This window comes from Eschscholzia californica, unplaced genomic scaffold (assembly GCF_041429995.1).
Source record: "Eschscholzia californica isolate CP2 unplaced genomic scaffold, dmEscCali1.0.p SCAF_4, whole genome shotgun sequence".
In the NCBI taxonomy this organism is placed as follows: domain Eukaryota; kingdom Viridiplantae; phylum Streptophyta; class Magnoliopsida; order Ranunculales; family Papaveraceae; genus Eschscholzia; species Eschscholzia californica.
In genome coordinates this window covers 44,855,754-44,879,573 of record NW_028238461.1, presented here as the reverse complement: position 1 = coordinate 44,879,573, position 23,820 = coordinate 44,855,754, and the positions used below count along the sequence as shown (strand labels likewise).

The window sequence follows — 23,820 nt, the reverse complement described above, 5'->3', positions numbered from 1 at the left end:
AAAGTTTTAAAAGTTAAATTAACTTAATTATATTAAAAATAAAAATAAAAAAATTGGAGAAAATCTTAGTCGTTGGATAAAATTCAATGGCTAGGACGAAACCCAACATGATCGTATGGGCTCCCAACAAAAATGTTCGGAAGCCTTCAGTCGACCCTAATGTTAGGGTCCACTGACCTTGGATGACCTCACATTAGGGTCGACTGAAGGCGTCAATTGGGGCTTAGCCCCAACCAACTGATCTTGGATGGCCTAACTGAGGCCAAAAATTTAAAATTTTAACCTCAGTCAATGTCTAGATTGGATTTGCTCTTAGTTCTTTAATCTTTAACTTTCGTAACAATTTTTGACAACAAAGAAAAAAAAACTTTCCGCAAAAAAAATGTTCAAGAAATTAGGCGGAGCCAAAAGTACAACTTTGTGGATCAATTTTGTTTGTAACAAAAAAATCAATTTTCTATTATTAGTGTTCCAAATCTCCCCTTAAAATTCTTTACAACAAATTGTCAAAGGCTAGGACGGCAGAATAGATTTTGTCATTAGATAGAAAGTAAGCCAAAACAAAAAAGATTAATGAATGGAATTAGAGAGCAAGCAGTTTAATTAGAGAGAGAATCTGAGAATCAACAAGAAGAAGCGTTCAAACTTTTGAATAATAATAAAAACAAAAACAAAGAGAAGAAGAAGAGAGAGAATGTTTTGGGGGTTGTGTTAATGATGTCTTTCTTCACGATCAAAAACCTGCCTGCCCAATATACCTCCTCTCTTTCTACCCTCTCTTCCTCTTTTCTTCTTCTTCTTCATCTGTGCTAAAAAACAGAGACTGGGTTCAGCCATTTATAGAGAGAGAGAGAGAGAGAGAGAGAGAGAGAGAGGAGAACAACCTGAGCTGAAGCTGCCAATGCCCTTTTATCATCTTTTAGTTGAGAAAGGATGGCTGACGATCTTGCTTCCCTCAATAACAAGGTAAGCTTCTCTTTATATTTCATTTTCTGATTCATGATTTTCTTGCTTTGATCTTTTTTTCTCTCTCTCTCTTTTAAACAACATTTTAACCTTTCTGGGTATATTTATAAAGATTTGATTTTTTTTTTTTTATATCTGAACAACTTTTGCATAAAATTAATAAATGGGTTATATCCAGATACATAAGTAGTTTTTAGTTCCATCTTTATGTATAAAATCATGTTATGAGTTATTTGAATGGGGATTTTTCATTTCTGATCTGGGTTTATGAAGTTAAGGTCTAATGGGTGGGAATGTTTGATACTTTTTTTTGCTTAAATTACCTAAACTAGAAGAAACCCACATTGCCCTTTGTTATTAACACCCCCTTATGATCATTTCTCTTTGTTGATTTGATAAATTCTGAGTTCATTTCTTCCTTAATTTCAATCTTTCTAGTTCTATCTTGTTGTATGAGAAATTGGTAAAGAAATTCATGTTAGAAAGGAGGAGGGCAAAGGCTCCAAAAGATTGATCTTTTCCTTTTACTTTATTAATGATCTTTAGCATTTCTAGGATAAGCTTTTATGATCTTTATAGTATTTTGTGATTCTATTTGATCTAGTGTTCTTTCTACTACTTTTTGATCTAGTTTATATGTAGTTTAACGACATGGCATTTGAATACAGGATCCCAACTTCATTATAAAACTTCCAAAGAAATCTCCAGTTGTATCAAGAATGGTTCTATTATTGTTCGCCATGGTTTGTAGTATTTATATTTTTTCGATATGTTTAAAACAAATAAACACTCGCTCGAACCCCAAATTCATAAGTATCCCATATATCGAACGGCCTTGTGATGCTTCTAATGTTGAAAAATCAGAGCTTCGCTACCTTCATTACCCAAAACCGAAGACCTATAAGAGGTAATATAAAATATCCTTGCTCTAGGAACTATGTTCCGTTCCGATTTAAATAATTCGAATATCTTTGTTGAAGTGAAGTTTTGAATGTTTGGGTGCATTATAGGGAAGAATGTAAATGCAATCCTGTTCGATTTTTCTCCATCTTATCAACCCAAAGATCTGGCAGTGGATGGTTTGAGACTTTGTTGAATAGTCATATAAACGTGAGCTCGAACGGGGAGATATTCTCTGTTAAAGACAGAAGGAGTAATATATCGTCGATCATACAGACAATGGATAAAGTTTACAATCTGGATTGGTTTAGTAGTGCTTCGAAGAATGAGTGTTCAGCTGCAGTTGGCTTTAAATGGATGCTTAATCAGGTGAGCTATGAATTTCCTTTTGTTCCTCTTGCCCGTAGTGACCTTTGATCCCTCTTGGGAACCTTATTCTTCCAATAAAGTTGATACCTGTCTTGCTTGCATTTCCTTTACACCGCTATTTTGATTCTTGTATCTGAGTAACACCTAAATGATAGACAAAATCTCGTTTTCTGAATCTGAGTTTTAATATTTATGTACAGTTTACTTGTACAATTTGAGTTCCCTTATGCATTTACTTCTCTAGTAAAATCGGATTTAAAACAAGTGGTTCTTCCCAAATTAAGACTCGTGTTTTATAGCTAGAAACACGTACATTGGGTACAAAGACTTGTTTTAATATTTCACTCCTTTAGAATGACAAAAGCATGCAAAAGCGAAACAATAAGTTATACACAAATTTGACTCAGATTTCAGACTTCAAAAAACAAACAACACGTAATGTCTTGTGAATTTTTGCGAACATTCATAGTCGAACTTATGATTTACTTTTCTAGTTCTTTAAATTTCTGAGTCCACTGTCCACATGAATTCTCGTGTGAATATAATTATTCATGTTTAACAATATTACAGATATTCATAACCTAGTTTGTCAAGTTCATGTTGGCTAACTATAACTTTGTTCAATAAATACCAACATAACCAGGGAGTATATCTATGTGAACTTCAAAAGGTATCAGGCAGATTCTTTGTTGCAAAACCTAGACACTTCTACCTTCCTGCTAAACATACTACTACTACATTTCGACATGTTGTTAAACATGCAGATGTACGCAGAAAATCTAAACCATGAGACTAAACATTTAAAATCTTGAACGGTGGTTCAGTGGATATGTTTTCAATGACAATTTAATATCTCAATATCAGTCAGTAAACCCAATTAGCTTTACTTTGTGTTGTTAGTTAAGGCCTGGGTCTGTTCTTCGTTGTTTTCATAGTTTTTATTTGAAACTGCTTGAGAAAATAAAAGGGAGTACTTTTTTCAGAAGCAATTGCTTTCCAAAGCAGATACGGAGAAGCAGCTCGAGGGATACCTGAGACACTGCTTCTTCTTTCTAAGCTTCTTGACAAAAAGGCGAAGTTAGAAATACTTCTATTAATAGTTGACTACACTCATGTTGTAAAATTTTTATTGTTGTCCGAACGGATTCAGTTCCTTTGCCATGGATATATACATATAGCACCATGTTTTACTCTTACATTTGTTTTCCGTTTTCCACTAAAGGCATTCAGTCATGTATGTTATAGGGCTTAATGGCTCACCATGAAGAGATAGTAGAGTACTTTAACAGAAGGGGTGTGTCTGCAATATTTCTTTTCCGAAGAAATCTCTTGCGTAGGATGATTTCAGTACTTGCAAATACTTATGATCGTGACGTAAAGTTGCTAAATGGAACTCATAAGTCTCATGTACATTCACCACTTGAGGTCTCTCTCTCTCTCTCATGTTTCTCATGGAAACCCATTTTTAGTATTACGAAAGATTTTGAACTTCTACTTCGATAAACATTTGCAGGCTGAGATACTTGCTAAATACAAGCCTATAATCAATGCCACATTATTGATAAAGGATCTGAAGGTTGTACAGGACAGAATGATCAAGGCTTTGGAATACTTCAAGAGCACTCGTCATACCATTCTTTACTATGAGGATCTTGTCAACAATCGTACCGTAATTCATCTCTCTCTTTCTCTGTGCGATTCTGTAATTTATGCTGAATTCTAATTTGTACTGGAATATTTGTTTATGTTGTAGAAACTGAAAGAGGTACAAGAATTTTTAAGGATACCACAACGAAAACTTAAAAGCCGGCAGGTGAAGATCCACAAAGGTTCGATGTCAGATCATATCCAGAATTGGGACGATGTCAACAAAACATTGACAGGAACTCCGTACGAGAGCATGCTTTACGCAGACTACAGACTGTAGTTCATCTCGGCACTCTGGTTATGTAAATACATTCCTTCTGTTTCATTTTTCGGCGCATCAAGATTCAGAAGTGCCTACACCTGAGTTGAGAATTTTTGGCCTGCTACGAGCTACTTCCCCATGTTTTTTTTCTTTTAACACGTACGGATTTTTTTTTTCATATTATTTTTTACCTCTTACTGTAAATTCCGAGTTAATAGATCGATTCAGGTGTTGTAATTTTAATTACTCTTATATTAATTGGATCAATTCAGGGTACTTTTGAAGTCACCTCAGGAAATTGTTGTTGCTTTTGTTCAGAAGTTCTATGACAGGCTCCTGGCCTTCAGCAATGAAAAAGGAGACCTAGAATTTACCAAAAAGAAAAAAAAACTTGTGATTTTACCTGCTAGGCGAATTTTAAATACACACCTAAATGCTTATACATATACTTTTCACTTGCCCTGGTCAATCAATTCCGTCCGAGTCAAGAGTTTTGCGAGACCATCTTCTTCCTCGATTTTCGCCAGAGAATCGTCTGCCACTGTCTCTCTCTCTCTCTTCATCGTGGTGATGATCTTATTTGAAAAGCTCAATTGTGTAGGGAGACGACAATCCTCAGTTGTTAGTATTGGCCAACGTACCGTGTCTGAGCTCTCAAATTGGGACACTGGAATGACACGTCGGAACGACGAAGAGCTGTCTATGCGCAACCGTACCTGAGCTCTGAGCTCTCAAATCGGGATACTGGAATGACACATTGGAACGACGAAGAGCTGTCTATGCGCAACCGTACCTGAGGTCCCAAATCGAGACACTTGAATGGCACGTTGGTACGGCAAAGAACTGTCTGTGTTGCGCGACTGTGTGGTGGTCTGTGACTGCTGGCCTTACATTTTAAGCCCAACACCCGTTTTCCCAGCAGCGCATCTCGCACTGCTGGTGCCGTGTGGGACTAAAGTTGGTTATGGAGAATTTGAACATCCAATCTCTATGTCACTTTCTAATCTAATCATACTTAATCATGTTGTGATACACGAAAAAGAGGTAAATTTTTCTGATTGTTCCTTGGTGGTGTGATGGTCGATCTCCAACAGTCATTCTAAATAATAATAATATATTTATTTTCGTAAATTTCCCATTTTAGATGAGTGTGGGTTGATGGAGTAACAGAAACACCCCGCGTAAAACATATGTCTCAAGAAGGCATCTTGTAAACATTTGGAAAGAATTCTTCTAACATATGTCACATCATTATTCATTAAGCACAAAATTAATAACTCATTTAATGTTCTATTTGGAAAGAATTGTTCTAACATTTGTCCTAAAGAAGAATGATAAGTCATTAATAGGAAGAGTTTCATAAGAGATTGGAAAAAAAAATTAGTTATTCAATGTCAAAGTCTAACGTGAATTACATGGTTGTACTCAAGTCAATGGTGGTGGTATTTGTGTTTTTCTTGAGAACTCATAATCATAATGGAGTAAGAGGAAGTAGCATCTTGTCAAAAGAGGAGGATATGGAACTTGAGAAGGAACTCAATAAGCCCCCAGTCAAGACTATTGAGGTTTTAATTTTCACTTTTCTTTTGATATTTTTCACTATAAATAGTTCAAACTCTTGTTGGAGATAATGTGGGAGCTAATATTATAATATTTCAGACAGAAGTAGGCGATATATACGATTGTATCGATATCTACAAGCAACCCGCATTAGATCACTTATTACTGAAAAACCACAAGATTCAGGTATTGCATTACTAAAATCTTTAAGAAATTCAGTTGTCATTGATTCTTTTTTTCCCAATTCACCTAAAACAGATGACTTGATTTAAAATATATGCAGATGATGCCAACTTCTTTGCCGAAAGAGTTTTCCAACACATCGGGATCAAAGTTCGAGTTAAGTAGTTTGTTAAGACCTTTGAATTGTCCGAAAGGAACCATTCCTCTTAGAAAGACTCGAAAAGAAGATCTAATAAAAGTCAAATCATTTTTGGAGGCTTATCCATCCAGTTACCATCAAATAAAAGTCCCTGGTGAGCATGTAAGTCATCAAAGAATTTGTTGTTTCATTCATGGTAATATGTTTCTTTAGACATCCGGGAACTAGTTAAAGAAAAAATAATTGAAGCACGGCCGACTTTTGATGAATTAATGAGACATAGATGAAAGTAATGAATGCCAAATATAGTTTGCTAAAAAAAAGAATACTCTTTTTAGTTTATTGGACGTGAATCAATACAAGATCCTGGAACGGTATTCTACGGAGCACGGGCAAGAATATAGGGGCCGACAATCCAATAGTTGGAGACCAGTACAGCGCAGCTCAGATTTGGGTTGAAGGTGGTCCAATTAATCATGTTAATACCATATATACAAGCCGGATGGGCTGTAAGTAATCGTCCCCGAATGCTTAGTTCTTTTTCATATTAGCACAGTAAGATTTGTTTTACGGAAACCTCGGATCCTGGATCCACTAGCACATATAAGGTATTATTTTTCACGATCCTTCTACTTGTAATATCACTTGTTTGCATCGAATGATAGTGTATCGATACTGTTCTCCATTTTTAGCACCATTGACATCAATATCATTGCTCTCGTCTTTTCTTTATGGACAAAAAGGATATATTGGTTGGCCGAAGGTTTTGGTAGAGTTACTCGGTGGCTAACACATCATACAAACCTCTCACATGAGATGTCTATATTTATAAATGATCAATTGACCGTCCTTATAAATAACGTTTGCTCTATTTTGAATCCATTTTCTCTCCTTGTTTATGTCAATTAGGACGGAGATTGAAGGACTGAAAGTAAATACCACCAATTTGTTGATAATATATTTGGAATTTGACAGGTTGCACCACAATTAATGAGAGATAATCGAACTAGACTTTTTATATATTCAAATGTAAGTGTTTCTTTTTTGTTTCTTTTTCGGATTTGGAGACCTCAATCAGAAAATCATCTTTAACATATACTATATATATTATGAGCAGACCGATGTGGAACATGGTCAGGGGTGTTACAATGATATCGGATGTCGTCGTTTTGTTCAAGTGAATCCAGATTACCCAATCGGTGCTGCTCTTTCTCCTATCTCTTCCTATGGTGGATCTCAATACCACTACCCGGTTTCCATATTTCAGGTACTAAGCACTTTTTTCTTTAGAAAACGAGAGACGTAGCACCTAGGTGTACCATCTTCTTGATCGTATCAAATAAGACAAAGGTTAAAATAGCAATTTCGGTACAGTCAAGAAGATGGTAAATGGGGATAGTATACCTATGGGCTTTGTTTTTCTTTTCTCAGGAACTTCACGGTTCTTAAGTTAAATTCTAACTTTATTTTAAACTTCAATTTCTTTTTTTTACTTTTGACTCTGTAGTTTTTTTTTTTTTTTGGAAATCGACTACGATCGTTTCAACAAAAAAAAGAAATCGACTACGATCAATGGTAGTCGTTACATTTGACATTGATACATCAAAGATGTGATAAACTCGATAACCGCCTACTCAAACTCGAACAAGACCGGGCCTATAGCCCAACTAGACAATGATCTAAAGCCCAACTACATTATTTATACCCTAATAATCCCAATTCAAATAACCAAAGATTCCTCTTTTGACTCTGTAGTTAAGTTATTTAACGAGTTATTTCCCAAATGGCCCCCAACTTTGTGACCAGCTTCCTGCCTGACCCCCTACTTTAGCAAATATTCCCGTATGGTCCCCTTTTTCCGTTATCTTTAACTGTCCGTTACTCTCTCTCCTCCATCTCATTTTCTCTCTCTGCCAAGTCACCTTTCACGGCCACATCATCATCTTCTCCGGCGACCTTCAAATATTAAAAAAAAAAAGTTTTTTTTTATTTTCACTCTCCTCTCACTCTCTCTAGAAATTTTTTTTTCCTCACCCTCTCTCTCTAAAACTCCAGCGAAGGGGTTTCCCTTCGCCGGAGCTAGGTCTGTTCGTGAGTAGATCCACTGTTCACGAACAGACCTTGAAGGTCTGTTCGTGAACAGAACAGCAAGGTATGTTCTGTTCACGAACAGATCTTGCAAGGTCTGTTCGTAAACAGAACAACAAGGTATGTTCTGCTCACGAACAGACCTTGCAAGGTCTGTTCGTGAGCAGATCTAGGTCTGTTCAACAAACATACCTAACTCCGGCGAAGGGAAACCCCTTCGCCGGAGTTTTAGAGAGAGAGAGGGTGAGGGAAAAAAAATTATAGAGAGAGGAGAGAGAAAATTTAAAAAAAAAAAAATTTTTTTTAATATTTGAAGGTCGCCGGCCGGAAATTTGGCCGACCGGCGACCACTGCCGGAGAAGATGATGATGTGGTCGTGATAGGTGACTTGGCAGAGAGAGAAAATGAGATGGAGGAGAGAGAGTAACGGACAGTTAAAGATAACCGAAAAAGGGGGCCATACGGGAATATTTGCTAAAGTAGGGGGCCAGGCAGGAAGTTGGTCACAAAGTTGGGGGCCATTTGGGAAATAACCCTTATTTAAATTGGCCAGCGCTTTGGGGAAAGCAAAATAGTTTCCGGGGTGTGAAGACTTGGTCAAAATTTGGTCAATTTTGTTTGACAATTTTATTTAGGGGGAAAGCAAAATAGCTTCTCCACCTCAGCTATCTCTCTCCACCTCACTTCTCTCCCTACCATTCTCTCTCTCTCTTCTCCGATTATGTCGTCAGTCGGAAAATTTTCCGGCCGGCGACCTAATCGGAGAAGGAGAGAGAGAAGTGAGGTGAAGTGTTTTTTTTTATTTCCCCGGAAAATTTCTAAAATTCTACATATTCCTTTTAAAATTTCACACCCCGGAAACTATTTAGCTTTCCCCAAAGCGCTGGCCTTTAAATTCAACATGTACACGATTTTTTTACTTGAATCATTTTGCTTTCATTGTCTACCTTTGCTCACCACCACCACCACACCTCAACAACATATCATTCCTTCACCACCACCATCACAACCACCAAAGAGGACCTATGGCGTGCCTTACTAATTCTCATATGTGCCACGATCTTCGGATCGGTTTCATTAATATTTTTTGGTTTTATTTGGGAAGGATAATGAAACAAAGCATTGGTGGTTGAGTGTTGGGGAGGATCTGTTTCAAAAGTATATTGGGTACTGGCCAAGAGATTGGTTTCCAGAGCTAAATAGAGGTGCATGGAGAGTGGCATGGGGAGGGTTAGTGAGAGGAAAAGCAAATGGGCCAAGTCCACAAATGGGTAAAGGCTATTATCCAGATCTCCATGACTACAGACGAGCTGGTTGGTTTAAAAAACTTCAAACAGTGTATCCTAGCTATGCTTGGGGTGACCATGACGATTTTAGATATCAAACATATACTGATGGTTCTTCTTGCTACCAATTATATTACCAAAGCAATACTGTAAAAGATGCAGGATTTTCCTTTTTATATGGTGGCCCTGGTGGACCTAATTGTGGCCCTTAAAAGAACCCTAGAACTCATAACTAAATAAAGACTTCTCTCCTGTACCTAAAGGGATGAATAAGTTGCTCTTGTAATGCAACTTCTCAATAAAGTTATCTTCTTTAAGTACTTTTGTCTTTTTTTTTTTTGCGGATATGCTACATGTCGCAGTTGTTTATCCTATTTTCCGTACAACTAACTCCACTAAATGATCATAGTCGGCACACTCTCTGAAAGTTTTGTTGTACGTGACCCATCTAAGACGAACGGCTAAGATATCCTTTGACTACGAAAAAATAGAAGTATTTTTTGCGAAGCCCAGCTTCTAAGTCCCTTGACTTCTATGTTCATTTTGGCACGAACGGCTAATATCGCCGAATATAGGATGATAGTTGGAACAAGAACCAAATTAGAGCCAATTGAGAAACAACTCTAAAAGATAGTAAGATTCCCTACTAACTAATCAAGTAAGGAAATACTACTTATTTGCTTAAACTGGTCCCTGAATATGCACTTCTTCATTAATGTACTAAAAAAACCATAATACCTACCCGGAAAGAGAGAAATGACACTTTCTTTCTTGTATTTCAAGTAAAAAGTAGAAAGGGAGAGAGGACCATAGAAAACATAATAATATACTCCATATATGTTGTTTAAACCCTAAAGTTAGTGATAAAAGGTCATTTTATAGTTCATTGATTAATACTTAAAAAGATCTGTTAAGTTATAAGTTTTATAATAGAATTATCTCAGCAGTCTCTCGGCAAAAAGCTATCTAGCACTAGTAAATCATTCTACGCCCTTACCTTTCACCTAACCCTCCAATTTTTGTCACTGGTGGTTGGAAATTTGAAGGAATTTTTATCGAGTTGTTAGTGAAAATAATAAAGTCTATACGTTGTAGGTGAGGTATCACTTCCCCATGCGATCCGTTTAATGACTTCCAAAATGGTATGGCTAGTCCAGTCTTCACCTATATGGCTAAATTGATGCAGTCAAGGTTAATTAGAGTCACCGCCAATAAATGTTGAGATAAGACTTTCAATTTTATCAACTAATCGGCCGCTTATGTACCCTTGCTATTGATATATAGACCTATAGTTTGTTAGGTTCTAACATATACAAGTTGTCATAAAATAAAAGATAGATACACTCATCTAACTAATAATTTCTTTTCATTCGATACTCAAGATTTAATGATATGACCTAACTAAAGATATATAGGATCCTTCGCCTTTGAAGGGCATGTCAATAGGGCTTGGGCAACTTGGTATCTAGCTAGCTTGTGACCCTCTAATGCATAAAGTTAGTATATACAATGTACTATACCTATAAAATTTGAAGACACTTAACCAATGCTGCTTAAATTCGATTATACAATTAGAATAAAAATAAAACTCTAAACAACAAAAAGAACAAGATCTACTAGTTGAATGTACTTAACCTATATATTTTGTAGACAGAAAGTACTTTTGCAAGCTAGGCTATAACTTTAAATTAGTACATGAATGCAATCACATTTCACTTAGTGGAATTAAACTATATTCCTCAAAGGTAGGATCACATGGTTTTACCTTTATCACTCCTTAAATAGTGAAGACTATTTGAAGGGTTTTGAGTACCCATCTTTCTCTTTCTTGACCTCTTTCTATACTATTGCATTCCTAACAAGTTTGGTGTCTTCATTATGAGTAAGATGACCAAGTTTACTTGCTTGTTTATTATTGTCCTCCTCATCAATTCTAACCATGACTTTCTCTCTGTTGAGGGAAGGCATATGAAGCTAAAGAAGCAAGTAAGCCAAAGCTTATATACTTTGAAGTCAAGAGGCAATAATGGTGTTAAGTTGCAGCATGAAATTACAACCATGGACGGAAATGTTGAAGCTTTTCGTCCCACGACACCCGGTCATAGCCCTGGTGTTGGTCATTCTGTTAAAAACTGACAAAAGAAAACATAAGCTTGCAATATTTGGTCATTTTTTTACTTAAACTGTATGATTCTTTTGTAATTTGTAAATGAATTTGGGTGTTTTCTACTATTCTATTTATTTTAGTTAGGGCTTAGTTTTTTTTTTTTTTTGTTGAAAAGTTAGGGCTTAGTTAAGGTGCCAACAACCATGCATTGTGAAATTATTCCTTTAGAGAAAAATATGATATCCTTCGATCATCAACACACCTTCCTTACCTACCCCTTCACTTCAAAAATTTGGTAGTCGTTAATCCCTCTCAACATCTCATTACAGGCAATCATTCCATCTCTCTGATTTTGATAGAGTGGAATCTGAAGAAGACAACGGATAGTATATATTTTCTCCGTATGTGCATCCCTCCTGCCATTGTATGGGCCACTTGGTTAGAGGGAAACAACAGAGTAATGGAGAATGGTAGTGATAAAGAGGCTTCTATGGAGAATATAATCTCACATGCGAAAAGTTGGATACACTATTGGACTTCTAACCAGCAATGAAGTAGTACCACTCCTTTCGGCCTTCATATTAGGAATTGGGATGCCATGAAGGGGCTCTAAGGTTCATCTAATTGCTTTTATATTTCTCTTCTTCGATGACTGGTTGGTTAATCACCTTGGTTTTCACTATGGTTGTGTTTTTGTTCTTCGTATGAATGAATTAATTTTACCCTCTCTGATAAAAGGATAAATATGCTATACACGTATATGGTAAAAAAAAATACTTCAGATTAAAACACTGTTTCCCTATTTCTGAAGTGATCTAAGATTTTTTTGATATACAAAATAGGTGAGGCAAAATACAAATCCTCACATATGTTGAGATTCCAACTAATGAGAGAAACTATATATTATTGCAAACTTAACCAACTAGTCACCCGCGACTTATAGCGAATTTTGTGGACATGTTTAATATACAAAAAGTGTTCGTGGCATTTAACTTAAAACCAATATGACATCAAAAAAAATATAACTAGTAAATTCAAGGTATACTTCCTTTATTCACGTGGTACCACAACCACTCTCCCTCTAACAACAATGCATCTAAGCTGAGAATCTAGAGGTTTTTTTTTTTTTTTTTGTTGAAAGAGAATCTAGAGGTTGGTGGTTTGATTCTTGGCAGATGAGAAAATCTATGATTTATTGAAATGTCATATTAAGGGTATAAACAATGACATGTAGGATAGTTTGTATTGGTTTTAGGGTGTACGAGCGCTTTTAGGAGAGTTTATGACGGTTATGAACATATTCCATTCTTATAATTTATCTAAGCGAAACGATGTATGATTGTTTTTTTTTTTTAATTGTTCAGCGTGTGCCTCGAACCCTTGACCTCCAAGGTGGAAGATTATACCTCTTACCGCTCCAACCAAGGGTCGTTGGCTACGATGTATGATTGTTTATTAATGTACTCGTACGATATTGTTGTTTCAAAAAAGAATAGAAGTACAAAGTACCAATCAACTCTACCAAAACTTAGTGGTGGGCTGAAATATTAGATTAATCCAAGTCCTAAAGTGCATATAGAATATGCTTGATTGTATCACTAACCCTATAAAATACTAACTTTGTGGTTGTATCTTCCCCAAGCCAAGGAGATTTTTCTTATTTCATGTTACCTTTCTATTAAACTTATATTTGTAAAAGGTTTTTGGAATTAGTTTGTTTTCTTGAAGGGTTGGACCTTGCAAACGGTGCCTATAGACCCTTCTAAGATACCCCTAAACTCATAAAATAACTCCTCCCCATTCCTTGTATCTCAACTAATGGTTGTAAAGTTAGATCTTTTGGGACAAAAAAGGAAAAGAAGACTTGAGTTCTTGAGAACCGCCCAACTTGTTGATTGTTCCGAGTGCCAATTTAGTTTAGTGGGAAGGTTGGTGTGAACAGTATATAGAAGTTCCAAGTGAACAACTTGTTTGATTTTCCTCTTTTATGGAGGTAGTTTGTATATTTAAACCATCTCTTGGATAATAGCTACCTCTTGAGCTCACTCAAAGAGTCAAAGGGAAAAATGTGTGTGGCTCTCTAGTTCTCTTTGATTCAAAATCCTTACTTTTAATCATATGTACAATAGAAATAATAGTTTTTTTAAATAGGAACCTTTCAATAGATTGATCACAATGTCGGCACAACAAACAAAAGTAAGCACTAAATTGTAATACAGATTAACTAAGGGGTAAGAAGAAGACTATGCAACACTTAAGTACTCAAGTTTGATGTTGTGAGAGCGTGTGCCACTGCTGGGAAAACGGTCCGGGAACCCGGGGTCCGGCCCGGACCGTTTTGACCCGCAGCCCGAGTCCTACCCGAGCCGGGCATACCCGGCCCGATGGCTCGGGCTTATTGGGCCGGGACTCGGACAGACTCTCAATTCCGAGTCCCGGCCCGTTAGGTCCGTCCGGCACCCGCCCGCGTAAACCCGCCTGCGTCAACCCGCCCGCGTCAACCCGCCCGACAAGCCCTCATCTAATATAAAAACCCTCCTCTCCTCAACAAAGAAACCCTAATATTAACCTAATCTCTTTCTCTCTCTGCCTCTCTCTCTTAGCCGCCTCCTCTCTCTACTCTCTCTCCCCTTCTCATCAAACATCATTACACCATAACCATTATTCCTTCTCATCTATTCAACACCATTTAGTGATGTTGGTTGATGAAGTTGATAAAATCCATGAAACCCTTGTTCTTGTTGATGAAGGTGAAGATGTGGGTGTTGATGAGTTAGATCTTCTTGTTGTTGTTGTTGTTGTTCTTCTTCTTCTTCGTTAGACCGAGATTATTAACTTGAATCCTTTCAAAAGATGAAGTCTTGAAGAGACAGAAAAACGGTGTGATACTACTTTGCTTTTGATAGATGAAGATCAGATCTATGTTAAAAAGTATTCAAGAGGCAAAGTCAAAGGAGTTCTTAGATGAAGAAAATTGATTTTTTTGAATGTTTCTTTTAATCTTTATTTGTATATATGTTTTTTTTTTTTTTGTTCTCTCCCCCTCTTTCGACCAGATTTGTTGTATAGAAGTAACGTTTAGAGATTTAAAGTGCAGATCTGGTCCTCTTCCAGTTTTTTATGATTTCTTAATGAGAATAACTTTTCTCTCTAAACCTATATAAACTACACAACTCTATTTCCATTCCTCTCATTTTCTCTCTCTCTCTCTCTCTCTAATCTACCCTATCTCTTTCTAGACAGAAAGAGAAAGAGATGAAGAAGGTAATCTGTGTATGATGGGTAGGGGTGGGAATTTAGGGTTTCAGAAATAGTTAGGTTAATTAATAAAAAAATCTTCTCAAAAAAAAAGAAAGGAAGAAAAAAAAAATCTCGAAAATCCGAGCCCGTCCGACCCGAGCCCGTTGGAACCCGCTCAGGCTCAGACGGGCTACGGGCACTTCAATTCCATGATTCACCCGGCCCGATCCGCCCGGCTTACTACCTCGGGCTCGGCTTATCTGAGCCCGATCCGCCCGGCTTACTACCTCGGGCTCGGCTTATCCGAGCCCGATCCGCCCGAGCCCGGCACTCTGTAGCCCGAGCCCGACCGCGCCCGCCCGATTCCCACCCCTAGCCACTGCCACATTGTTACAAATGCGGTGGCAGTTTTGTAATTTTGCATGAGCTGCTGAGATGAGCCCATGTAACTCTCCGATCTCTTCCTCTAGTCTACATGGGGACGTTTGGTAACCGTCGGATATTAAATCGACGAGTGATAAACAATCACTCTCGATTATAAAGCCTTGAAATCGTAAGCTTGTCGCCAGTTGAAGCCCTAGTGAGATACCTTGGAGCTCACTATGGAGCGGAGATTTTGGTTCAAACTCTCTGCTCAGACTACCAATGATCATACTTTCATGGTTTTTCGCCACCGCCGCTGCAGCCCCTCTAGTGGGTGTATATGCACCATTGGTGTTAATCTTGATTGTTCCTGGTGGTGGAGGGCTCCACGCTTCCATCTACAAGACAATAGGTTGGTGAGCTATTTGAGAGTAGTTAAGAGTAGTACCTGATATGATGTTGAATCCGGCGATGGATCAGTTGAGGTATTGTTGGAGTTCGGTTGAAATGAAATGGTTTCGGGTTTTCCACCAAAACCAGAGGAGATAAGTATACCCTATCCAAATTTTTTTCCTTGCTTTTAGCTTAGTTGAGTGTGTCTTTGAGGGTTCCCACCAGATTAGATAGAATGTGGAGTTGTATGTCTGAATCTGTTAGTTCTAGCAGTTCTTTAAAATTTGGTCACTCACTAAATAGATGATACTCTGTTTCAATCTCTGAGGTACAAAATAAACATGTTTGATCCATAGTTGGTATTTGTTTGCCTATATTAGAGAGTACGGCTAACCCATTATGGATGAGACGCCACATAAAAAGTTGGACTTTTGGATACATACTTAGTTTGCTTCTATAGTTTTGGCCATGGAAATTCATCATCATTTAGGTTGTTAGCCAGAGTCGGTATATTTTTGCCAGTAGAGTAACAAGACTTGGTTGTGAACTGTCACGTTATAGTGTTGCACCAGATGAGTCTGTCTTCGCTCGACTAGGAGGGGAGCTAGATTTCCATGATGGATAGTGGTTGAGTTGAAGTACTGATTTAATAAATTCAGATTCCAAATATGGTATGAGTTATCTGAAGGAGTTGAAGGAGATGTCCTTCGACCAAGATGGCAATGCGAGCAATATGTCGGCTAGGACAATTGATGAAGAAGATCATCAAGTCCGATTGATTTAGGGGTCGTAGCGTTTAGCTAGAAACCAACTACGATCGTCGAATTACGAAGTAATTCGCGGCTAACTTCGATCGGATCCTACATCGGGTTACACATAAGAATTGGTATTTAATCGGATGATATGACTAGTGGGAGTGTGATATAACATTGGGAATGTCCCATAAACATATCTCACAGGCCTAAATAGAATTTGGGCAAAAGATAGCAAAAAGGCCCGAAATAAGGGTTTTGGTCCTAGGCCGATTCAGGCACTTTTAGGGCTCGGATTGGGCTGATTTTTGGAGGGACGTTTCCTTATATTATGAACATTAAATCTGCCAATTTTGGCTGGGTTTGGACGTCATCTCCTTAGGGAATTGAGAAAATATCAACTAGTTGCTATTTTCGACTATTTTCCTAAATCTTATTCTAAAGGGTGTTTTAGGAAACCTAAAAGGAGGTGGATTCTTATTAGGGTTCTATATAAACACTCTTAGGGCAGAGAATAAGGTGTGGAATTTCTCTCTAAGCTTTCTTACTCTACCACATCAAGTAGAGAGGAGAAAGTGAGCTAATTCCCAAGCTATCTTCTAGTCAAGCAAGAAGAAGGTCTTCTTATTATCAAACCACCATTGGAGTGCTAGCGAGCTTTCAATGAGGGAGATTAAATACACTATTCGGTGTCCCAAGTAGAGGAGCTACACTTGAAGCTCTCGGTCTTCTTTAATCAATTCAACTAGTTCGAGGGAAAAGCGATTAAGGTAATCTAATATCTCCATTAGTTTAATTACTAGTTTTGCATGATGATCTTGGGGATACTAGTGTTAGACATTAGATGTCGTTATCCGCTATAAACACTAGTATAAGGGTATAAATACCTTCAGTGGCGTCAGAGCCTCTTGTAATTAACTAGTTTTTGCTAAGAATCGAACTAATTGATATTTGATATGCTTGATAGTTTGATAGATTGAGTTTATAAAGTATTTTTAAAAGTGTTTTAAAAGTACTACAAACTCATAATTTGAATACAATGAATATGATTCAACTAGTTTTTCAAATTAAAATCAAAATTGATGATTGAAAGTATTTCAAAACATTGAATTTCATTGATTTTGAATTGGTTTTCAAAATTGTTCTTGAAAAGTTTCAAAAACCTAGAATTTTGATCCAAAATTGGTTGATTAAAAGAGTTGTTTTTGAGTTTTAGGAAACTCCCAAAAACAAAAATTTGGAATTTAGAAGTGTTCTAAAGGAAGTGTTTTGAGTTTTAGGAAACTCCCAAAACAAAATTTGGAAAATTTTAAAAGTTTCTAAAAGTTTAGAAAAATTTTAGAAGTGTTCTAAAAGATTTCAAAATTTAGAAAGAGTTTTAAAATTGGAAGTTAGCAAATAAGATTTGCACAAAAAAAAAAAAAAAAATTGGAAACTAGGGTTTTGGAAACCCTAGTGTCCGGCCAGGAAGCTTCCTGGCCGGACAGAAGCTGCTGGTCGCGTCCACTGGGCGCGTCCAGAGCAGCTGCTGAGACGCGTCCAGCAACTGGGTCCAGAGCAGCTGGGACGCGTCTTGGAGACGCGTCCAGGTCGAGTCTAGGACTCGACCACCAGCTGTGATGGAAGCATCTGTACGCGTCTTGGAGACGCGTCTGGGAGGTTCTGGGTGTCTCGGACTAGTCCGACACACCTAGTGCTGGTCCGGTCCAGCACCAGACACGTCTAGGACGCGTCTGGTACATGGACTAGCGTCCTGGCTCCGGCCAAGATGAGACCAGGCCTTGATAGGCCTCGGCCAGGACATGCCGGCCCTATGGGCCGTGTTATGTCCGGACCTTGTCCGAGCCCTTTTGTGGGCTTGGGCCGGGACTTGTCTAGGACTTGTCCCGGGCTTTTTCGAGGCTTTTCGGACCACGAAAAGGGACCATCATTCGAGTGGGAGTTTTTGCCAAAATTTCTTCCGATTCCAACCAAATAATTCCAAAATCAATCCGGGCCATCCAGAAGGCCAAAACGGATTTCTTTTTAAATTGATTTATGAAATTATTAAAAATCGAACCAATATTTTTTCCGAAATTGACCCGGGCTTTCAGAATCCGAAACGGAGTTTTTCTTAAATATGATTTTAGAAATCATAAAAGATAAAACCGGAACGCACCATTAGTTGAATTCTTCGAATTTAGACTTAAGGTCCGTAATGTGACATGTGATGTCAACAAAAGTATCTCCCAAGATAATCATGCATATATAATTCTTAGCCTTGATATATTATATGATTGCATGTGATGTGAATGCGGGAAACTAGTATGGACATAGATTTATTTCTTTATTCTTGTTTTAAGCACGGATGGGTGCATGCTTTGTAATTAATTTTAATTTCAAGTTTATACGATCTGCGAATCGTTAGAGTCTTGTAATTAGAGTTTAGGGTCTATGAGTCCATTGAAGAAACTCGAGGATGAAATCCAAAGGCGAGTGGGAGAAATCAATGGAGGTTCAAAGATGGCGATCTAAGACGAACCAAAAGGCGAAACAAGAAGAAAACCAAAGAAGATTAGATCTTCTAGGTTAGGGGCCATACTAGGATCCATGTCTGCTTGATTTACTTTCTCGCGCGCATTTACTTACTTATTTACGCTTTATGTCGTGGATGTTAGTTAGGCTAAATAGTTCACTATAACAAACGCCAGACTAGCGTAAAAGTCCCCAAAACGTAATCTTGAGTAATCGCCTATCCAGATTAAGACACTCGTTGCGCCCTTGTTCGAGGAAGGTGGGTCGGCCTTCGCAGAGTACCTCCTCTACCTTGGGACAATGCGGGTAGGTCTATAGAAGAGGCCTACACGTCTAAATGGTTCTACTCAACGAGATCAACAAGAGAGTCTTGGATACTCGAGGCAAAAGGATAGATTAGTCATTCATTAATGAAATCTATCAACCAAGAGTCATAAGGTATGATCAGTGAAGTAGTTCACTCACCCGGAACGACGGAGTCAAAGGGTAGGGCCTTCGTCCGCTTTACTCCGAAGAACTGAGATCTTGGAATCACTTATTCAATCGGGGACGATTTTTATTGAATAATGTGGGAAAACTAAGTTTTTCAAAAACGATAACGAGTTTTAAAACTTTGCCATTTCTTTATGTAGAATTAAAATGACACATGAAAACGGTTTCAACTTTAAAATCACACCTAAGGGAGGTGTTGATCCACTTCCTAGAATGGAAGAATGAATCCGAGAATAGTTCTCAGATTCAAAAGGAAAGCTTACTAGAATACCCAATCCCAATGTTGACTCATACCGAAGAAGGTCAAAAGCCATTTGCAAGCAATCTTATAACATTCTCTTTGGAAGAGTAATGAATGCTAGCATGACCATTGAGACAAACTGAGGAAATAGTTCTTACAGAAGTCATAAATGGAGAGGCACGAGACCTCCGTGGCAATCTGAAAGTCATCCTAATGGAAGACAACAGAATTCATCTATCACCCAATTCAATATCGATTGAACAAAGATAGATAAGACCTTAGATGAGTCACTCAGGTTGTTATGAACAACTGAGCAAAACACACGGGAACATCGAATCTAAGAAACAGTTCTTAAGATTCGATGGAAGGAATCTAAGAAAGAGTTCTTGAGATTCAAAAGGGCAAAGGATCAGTCAAGTGAGACAAATATTTGATCAAAGAAAAGCAGTTGCCGAGTACATGATCAAGAGTATTTCTCATTACTGTAAATGTTTCCAAATAATGGTTAGACCATTTAAAAAGGAAACTACCTTTAGCACCTGGAGGACAAAAGGAATGGAATTATGAATTCCGGTTCCGTATACTTGTTAACAAAGTTAAAAACAAGTATCGTAAAATTCCTTCATCTGGTATTTTAAAACCGGATGTGCGGCTCGGTAAAGCTCAAGGAAATCACATACTTGACTAAAAGAAGTAAAGATCCAAGAGGGAGCAGAAGCAGTAATGCTAAGGTTGCTGAAAGGGATCGAAGTCTTCTCTTAGACACTGATCTAGCTTAAAACTTAATAATAATTTATTTGTTCTTCTAGAAACATGTGATGTTTTAAATCAGTGGTAAATTAACTGAAGGTTAACATTGATAATGGCTGATATCAAGAGATTCACACTCATCAACTTCAGCATTGTCGATTAGGTCTTGAGGACTAATTGACAAAGTCACCCTATCAAAAGGGCATAAGACTAGTAATCTACTAGGACTCATACAGTGTTATGCAAACCTATAAGTTTACTTGCAGAAGCTGACGAGATAAACTTCAAATATGTACTCCGACAACTTCATGAAGTATGGAAACGTACAAATCATAAAGTATAAGCCGGAGTGTTTGAAAGGTTCAAACAAAGTATAAGCCGGAATGTTTGAAAGGTTCAAACAAAGTACAAACCGAAGTAAAAGAATCATTTTTGACAAAAGAGTTTAAGTCATCCGATTAGATTGGAGTGATAAAAACTTGAGTCAAATACTTAATAACCATCAAAGGAGTTGAGAAAACGTTTCCCAACTCGCTTCATGGAACACATCTGAGGGATGGTGGATTCAGTGGGAGTAATCGAACATTGCTATGCATAATTCGATCAAAGATGGGTTTAAGCCAGTCTTCCGAATATTTTGGGACATATTCTTAACAACCATTGTTTTCACACTTACCAAAGTCCGTCTAACAGCTAAGCTTTTAAAAGCATTACAAAACTAGCTAATATCTGACGCAATTTCTTTTTGAAAGAAATTTGGGCTTCTTCCACAACCAATCAAGAGAACAAAGTGTTTATTCCTCATGATAGTATTCTTATAGTAATTAGCACACCTAGTAGTCTGGGAGAAAAGTACTAATTATTACAAGAATAAGTGGGAGAAAAGTACGAGTCGATTTAATTCGATCATGAGAAAAATCATGGAGGGTCATGAAGAACAATCATGAAACTTGTACAAGACGATTAAATTCGACCAAGAGCAACAAACTGCGGCTCCTCGGAAAAGGAAAGGTTAAAGATATGATCTTGTAAACCCACCGCACAAAAGCGAATGTCATTCGCAGGAGAACTCTCAAAGCGAGTGAAAGTGTCTCTAAAGGAATATCTCAAAGTAGTTGAGATAATTCCAAATTGTTGTTCACAAGCCCTGAAAGGTCAAAATAAAATCTTAAAGACTCAGAAAATAAAGGTTATTTCTGAAGAGATAAATGACCTCCGCAGAAACGGAAACTGACTCTAGATTTTGGTTAGAAGCCAAAATCATCGTGGAATCCATATCTCGTCAAGACATGAAGCTTGATAATTTAAGTCAAAAGAAGACCTAAATTGGTTTTCCAAAGTAGAAAACTGAGAAGGATGGAAACATTCATGTTTCCCGAAACTAGACAAGAAGAATAAGGTTCTTCCAATCAAGTTATGTCCATAAGCATGCTTCAGAAATCTATCGACGGATTAAAAGCACGCAAGAGTTAGAATCTTCGATTCAAAAAGGCAATCAAAGAAGTTTGATTCCTGAGGAATGAAGAAAATCTTGAATCACGAGTTTCAAGAAGGTAAGTGGGAGAAACAAACCTTCCGGGTCCGTATGCTGAGTACATACAAAAGATTGAGTACGACATAAGATGTTGTGTAACAGTGAACACACTGACTCAATAAAAGGACCACACACAAGGATGAAATGCCATTTTGGGCATCTGAAGATCTATAAGCATAGATCAAAAGGATGAATAGGATTGGAGAGACTCAGTACGCTGAGATGCTTGAGATCCGAAACAGAAAATCTAAGACTCGGAAAGTCTAAAAGAATTTCGACCCAAAACTCATGACTAAGAGCGTTGCTAAATCGGAGTTTGAAAAGACACCGATGTAGCAAACAAGCATGAGAGAGAGATTTATGTTCGAATACATAAAGTCAATCATATTGGATATGATTAGCATTTGAATATTCAAATTCGGATTTGAAAACCGAAACACTACTTAGAAACATCCTAGAAGGCTAAAGGATGAAGTAGTACAAAAGTTGAATATGTCATCGTAGCAAACTTCCAGACATGGAAGGAAAGTAGGCTAAAAGTGTTTTAAGCCGGGAACTGTTGCAAATACTACATAAAGAATTAAAAACCTTAACTCTAGTAAAAGTTACTAGAAATTATCAAGGTTGAAGATAACGGTCTTCAAATTAATTGATAATTAGCAAAGTTTAAACGGATTACATCCGTAGTCAAACTAAACTGTCACCTAAGACAAAGTATGAGAGTCATACACGAGTCTAAGGCATGAGGTATAACTTGAAACCTCGACAAGTAAAACTGAGTGGGTAAAAAGAGTTTTACGGAAGAGACTCAGATTTACAACTCTCGTTATCAGAAATAATAGAGTTATTTCACAAGTCGTCTAAATTTGGTTTAGTGTTTAAACGACAGTCCATTGATGATAAAACATTCTGAATAGGTTTGTCAGATACGTGATCTGATGAATGAAACCCTATTAAGTGAACTTGGAATATTTATTATCAAATCCCTGGTCCAGGTCATTGCATGGACAACAATGACTCACGAAGACTAGCACGGGAGTCGATGGGATAGCGCAGTTTCATGGGCTATAGGAATAGTATATTCTATTCGACTACGTGGGTGTGTAAAAGGTTTATACACTGGATAACCCTCAAATGAGAAGTACATCACTCGTGATGAACGTCAATACTTCTCATAAAGACAATTGGAGAGATTCCTCAAAACATGAGTGCTCCACTCATCTTATGAAAGGAATGTCCGACTTTGGCCTTGAGATACTTTGTAGAGAGGAGAAAGTGAGCTAATTCCCAAGATATCTTCTAGTCAAGCAAGAAGAAGGTATTCTTATTATCAAACCACCATTGGAGTGCTAGCGAGCTTTCAAGGAGGGAGATTAAATACACTATTCGGTGTCCCAAGTATAGGAGCTACACTTGAAGCTCTCGGTCTTCTTTAATCAATTCAACTAGTTCGAGGGAAAAGCGATTAAGGTAATCTACTATCTCCATTAGTTTAATTACTAGTTTTGCATGATGATCTTGGGGATACTAGTGTTAGACATTAGATATCGTTATCCGCTATAAACACTAGTATAAGGGTATAAATACCTTCATTATCGATAAGATCTGACACCCAACTTATGTTAGGAGGTAACTGGGTTGACAAGGTAGGTGTGATGTGAGGGTAATTAGGGATCCATGGGTCTGACAGAATGTTAATCTGAGTACCATTTCCCACTTTCCACTGTATAATTTGCCTCATAGTTTCTCTTACCTTGATGAAAGATTACCACAGTGGAGTAGTAGAGCCAGATGGGTTGCCAGTCCAAAAACTATTATGATGGAAGTAGTTGCTTTTTAATAGCTTTGCTCATGTGGAGTGAGGTTCAGTGAGCAGTCTCCAAATAAGTTTTGCCACCGAAGAGTCATTGACATGATCAAGAGATCTTATGCCTAATCCCCCGAGCTTGTTTGAGTTGCTGATTGTTTCCCATTTCAGAAAGTGAAATTTTCGATCCTCTTGGTTGTGTCTGGAGGATATATTCCCTCGGTCTG

The 23,820-nt window shown here is 37.6% G+C and overlaps 2 protein-coding genes across 2 annotated transcripts; both read left to right on the top strand.

The window, feature by feature from the left end:
• The first annotated feature begins 348 nt into the window (after window positions 1-348).
• LOC147545064 (uncharacterized) lies at window positions 349-4,432 on the top strand. The gene is made up of 6 exons (XM_086636496.1): window positions 349-966; window positions 1,635-1,873; window positions 1,977-2,235; window positions 3,481-3,660; window positions 3,749-3,904; window positions 3,989-4,432. The coding sequence occupies exons 1-6, from the start codon at window positions 934-936 to the stop codon at window positions 4,160-4,162; spliced, it is 1,041 nt and encodes a 346-aa protein (XP_086492622.1). The 5' UTR covers window positions 349-933; the 3' UTR covers window positions 4,163-4,432.
• A 1,958-nt stretch (window positions 4,433-6,390) lies between these two features.
• On the top strand, window positions 6,391-9,649 carry LOC147545063 (uncharacterized). Its single transcript, XM_086637270.1, has 4 exons — window positions 6,391-6,634; window positions 7,002-7,055; window positions 7,144-7,293; window positions 9,220-9,649. Exons 2-4 carry the CDS (start codon window positions 7,017-7,019, stop codon window positions 9,610-9,612), a joined length of 582 nt encoding a protein of 193 aa, XP_086493396.1. The 5' UTR covers window positions 6,391-6,634; window positions 7,002-7,016; the 3' UTR covers window positions 9,613-9,649.
• The last annotated feature ends 14,171 nt before the right edge of the window (window positions 9,650-23,820 follow it).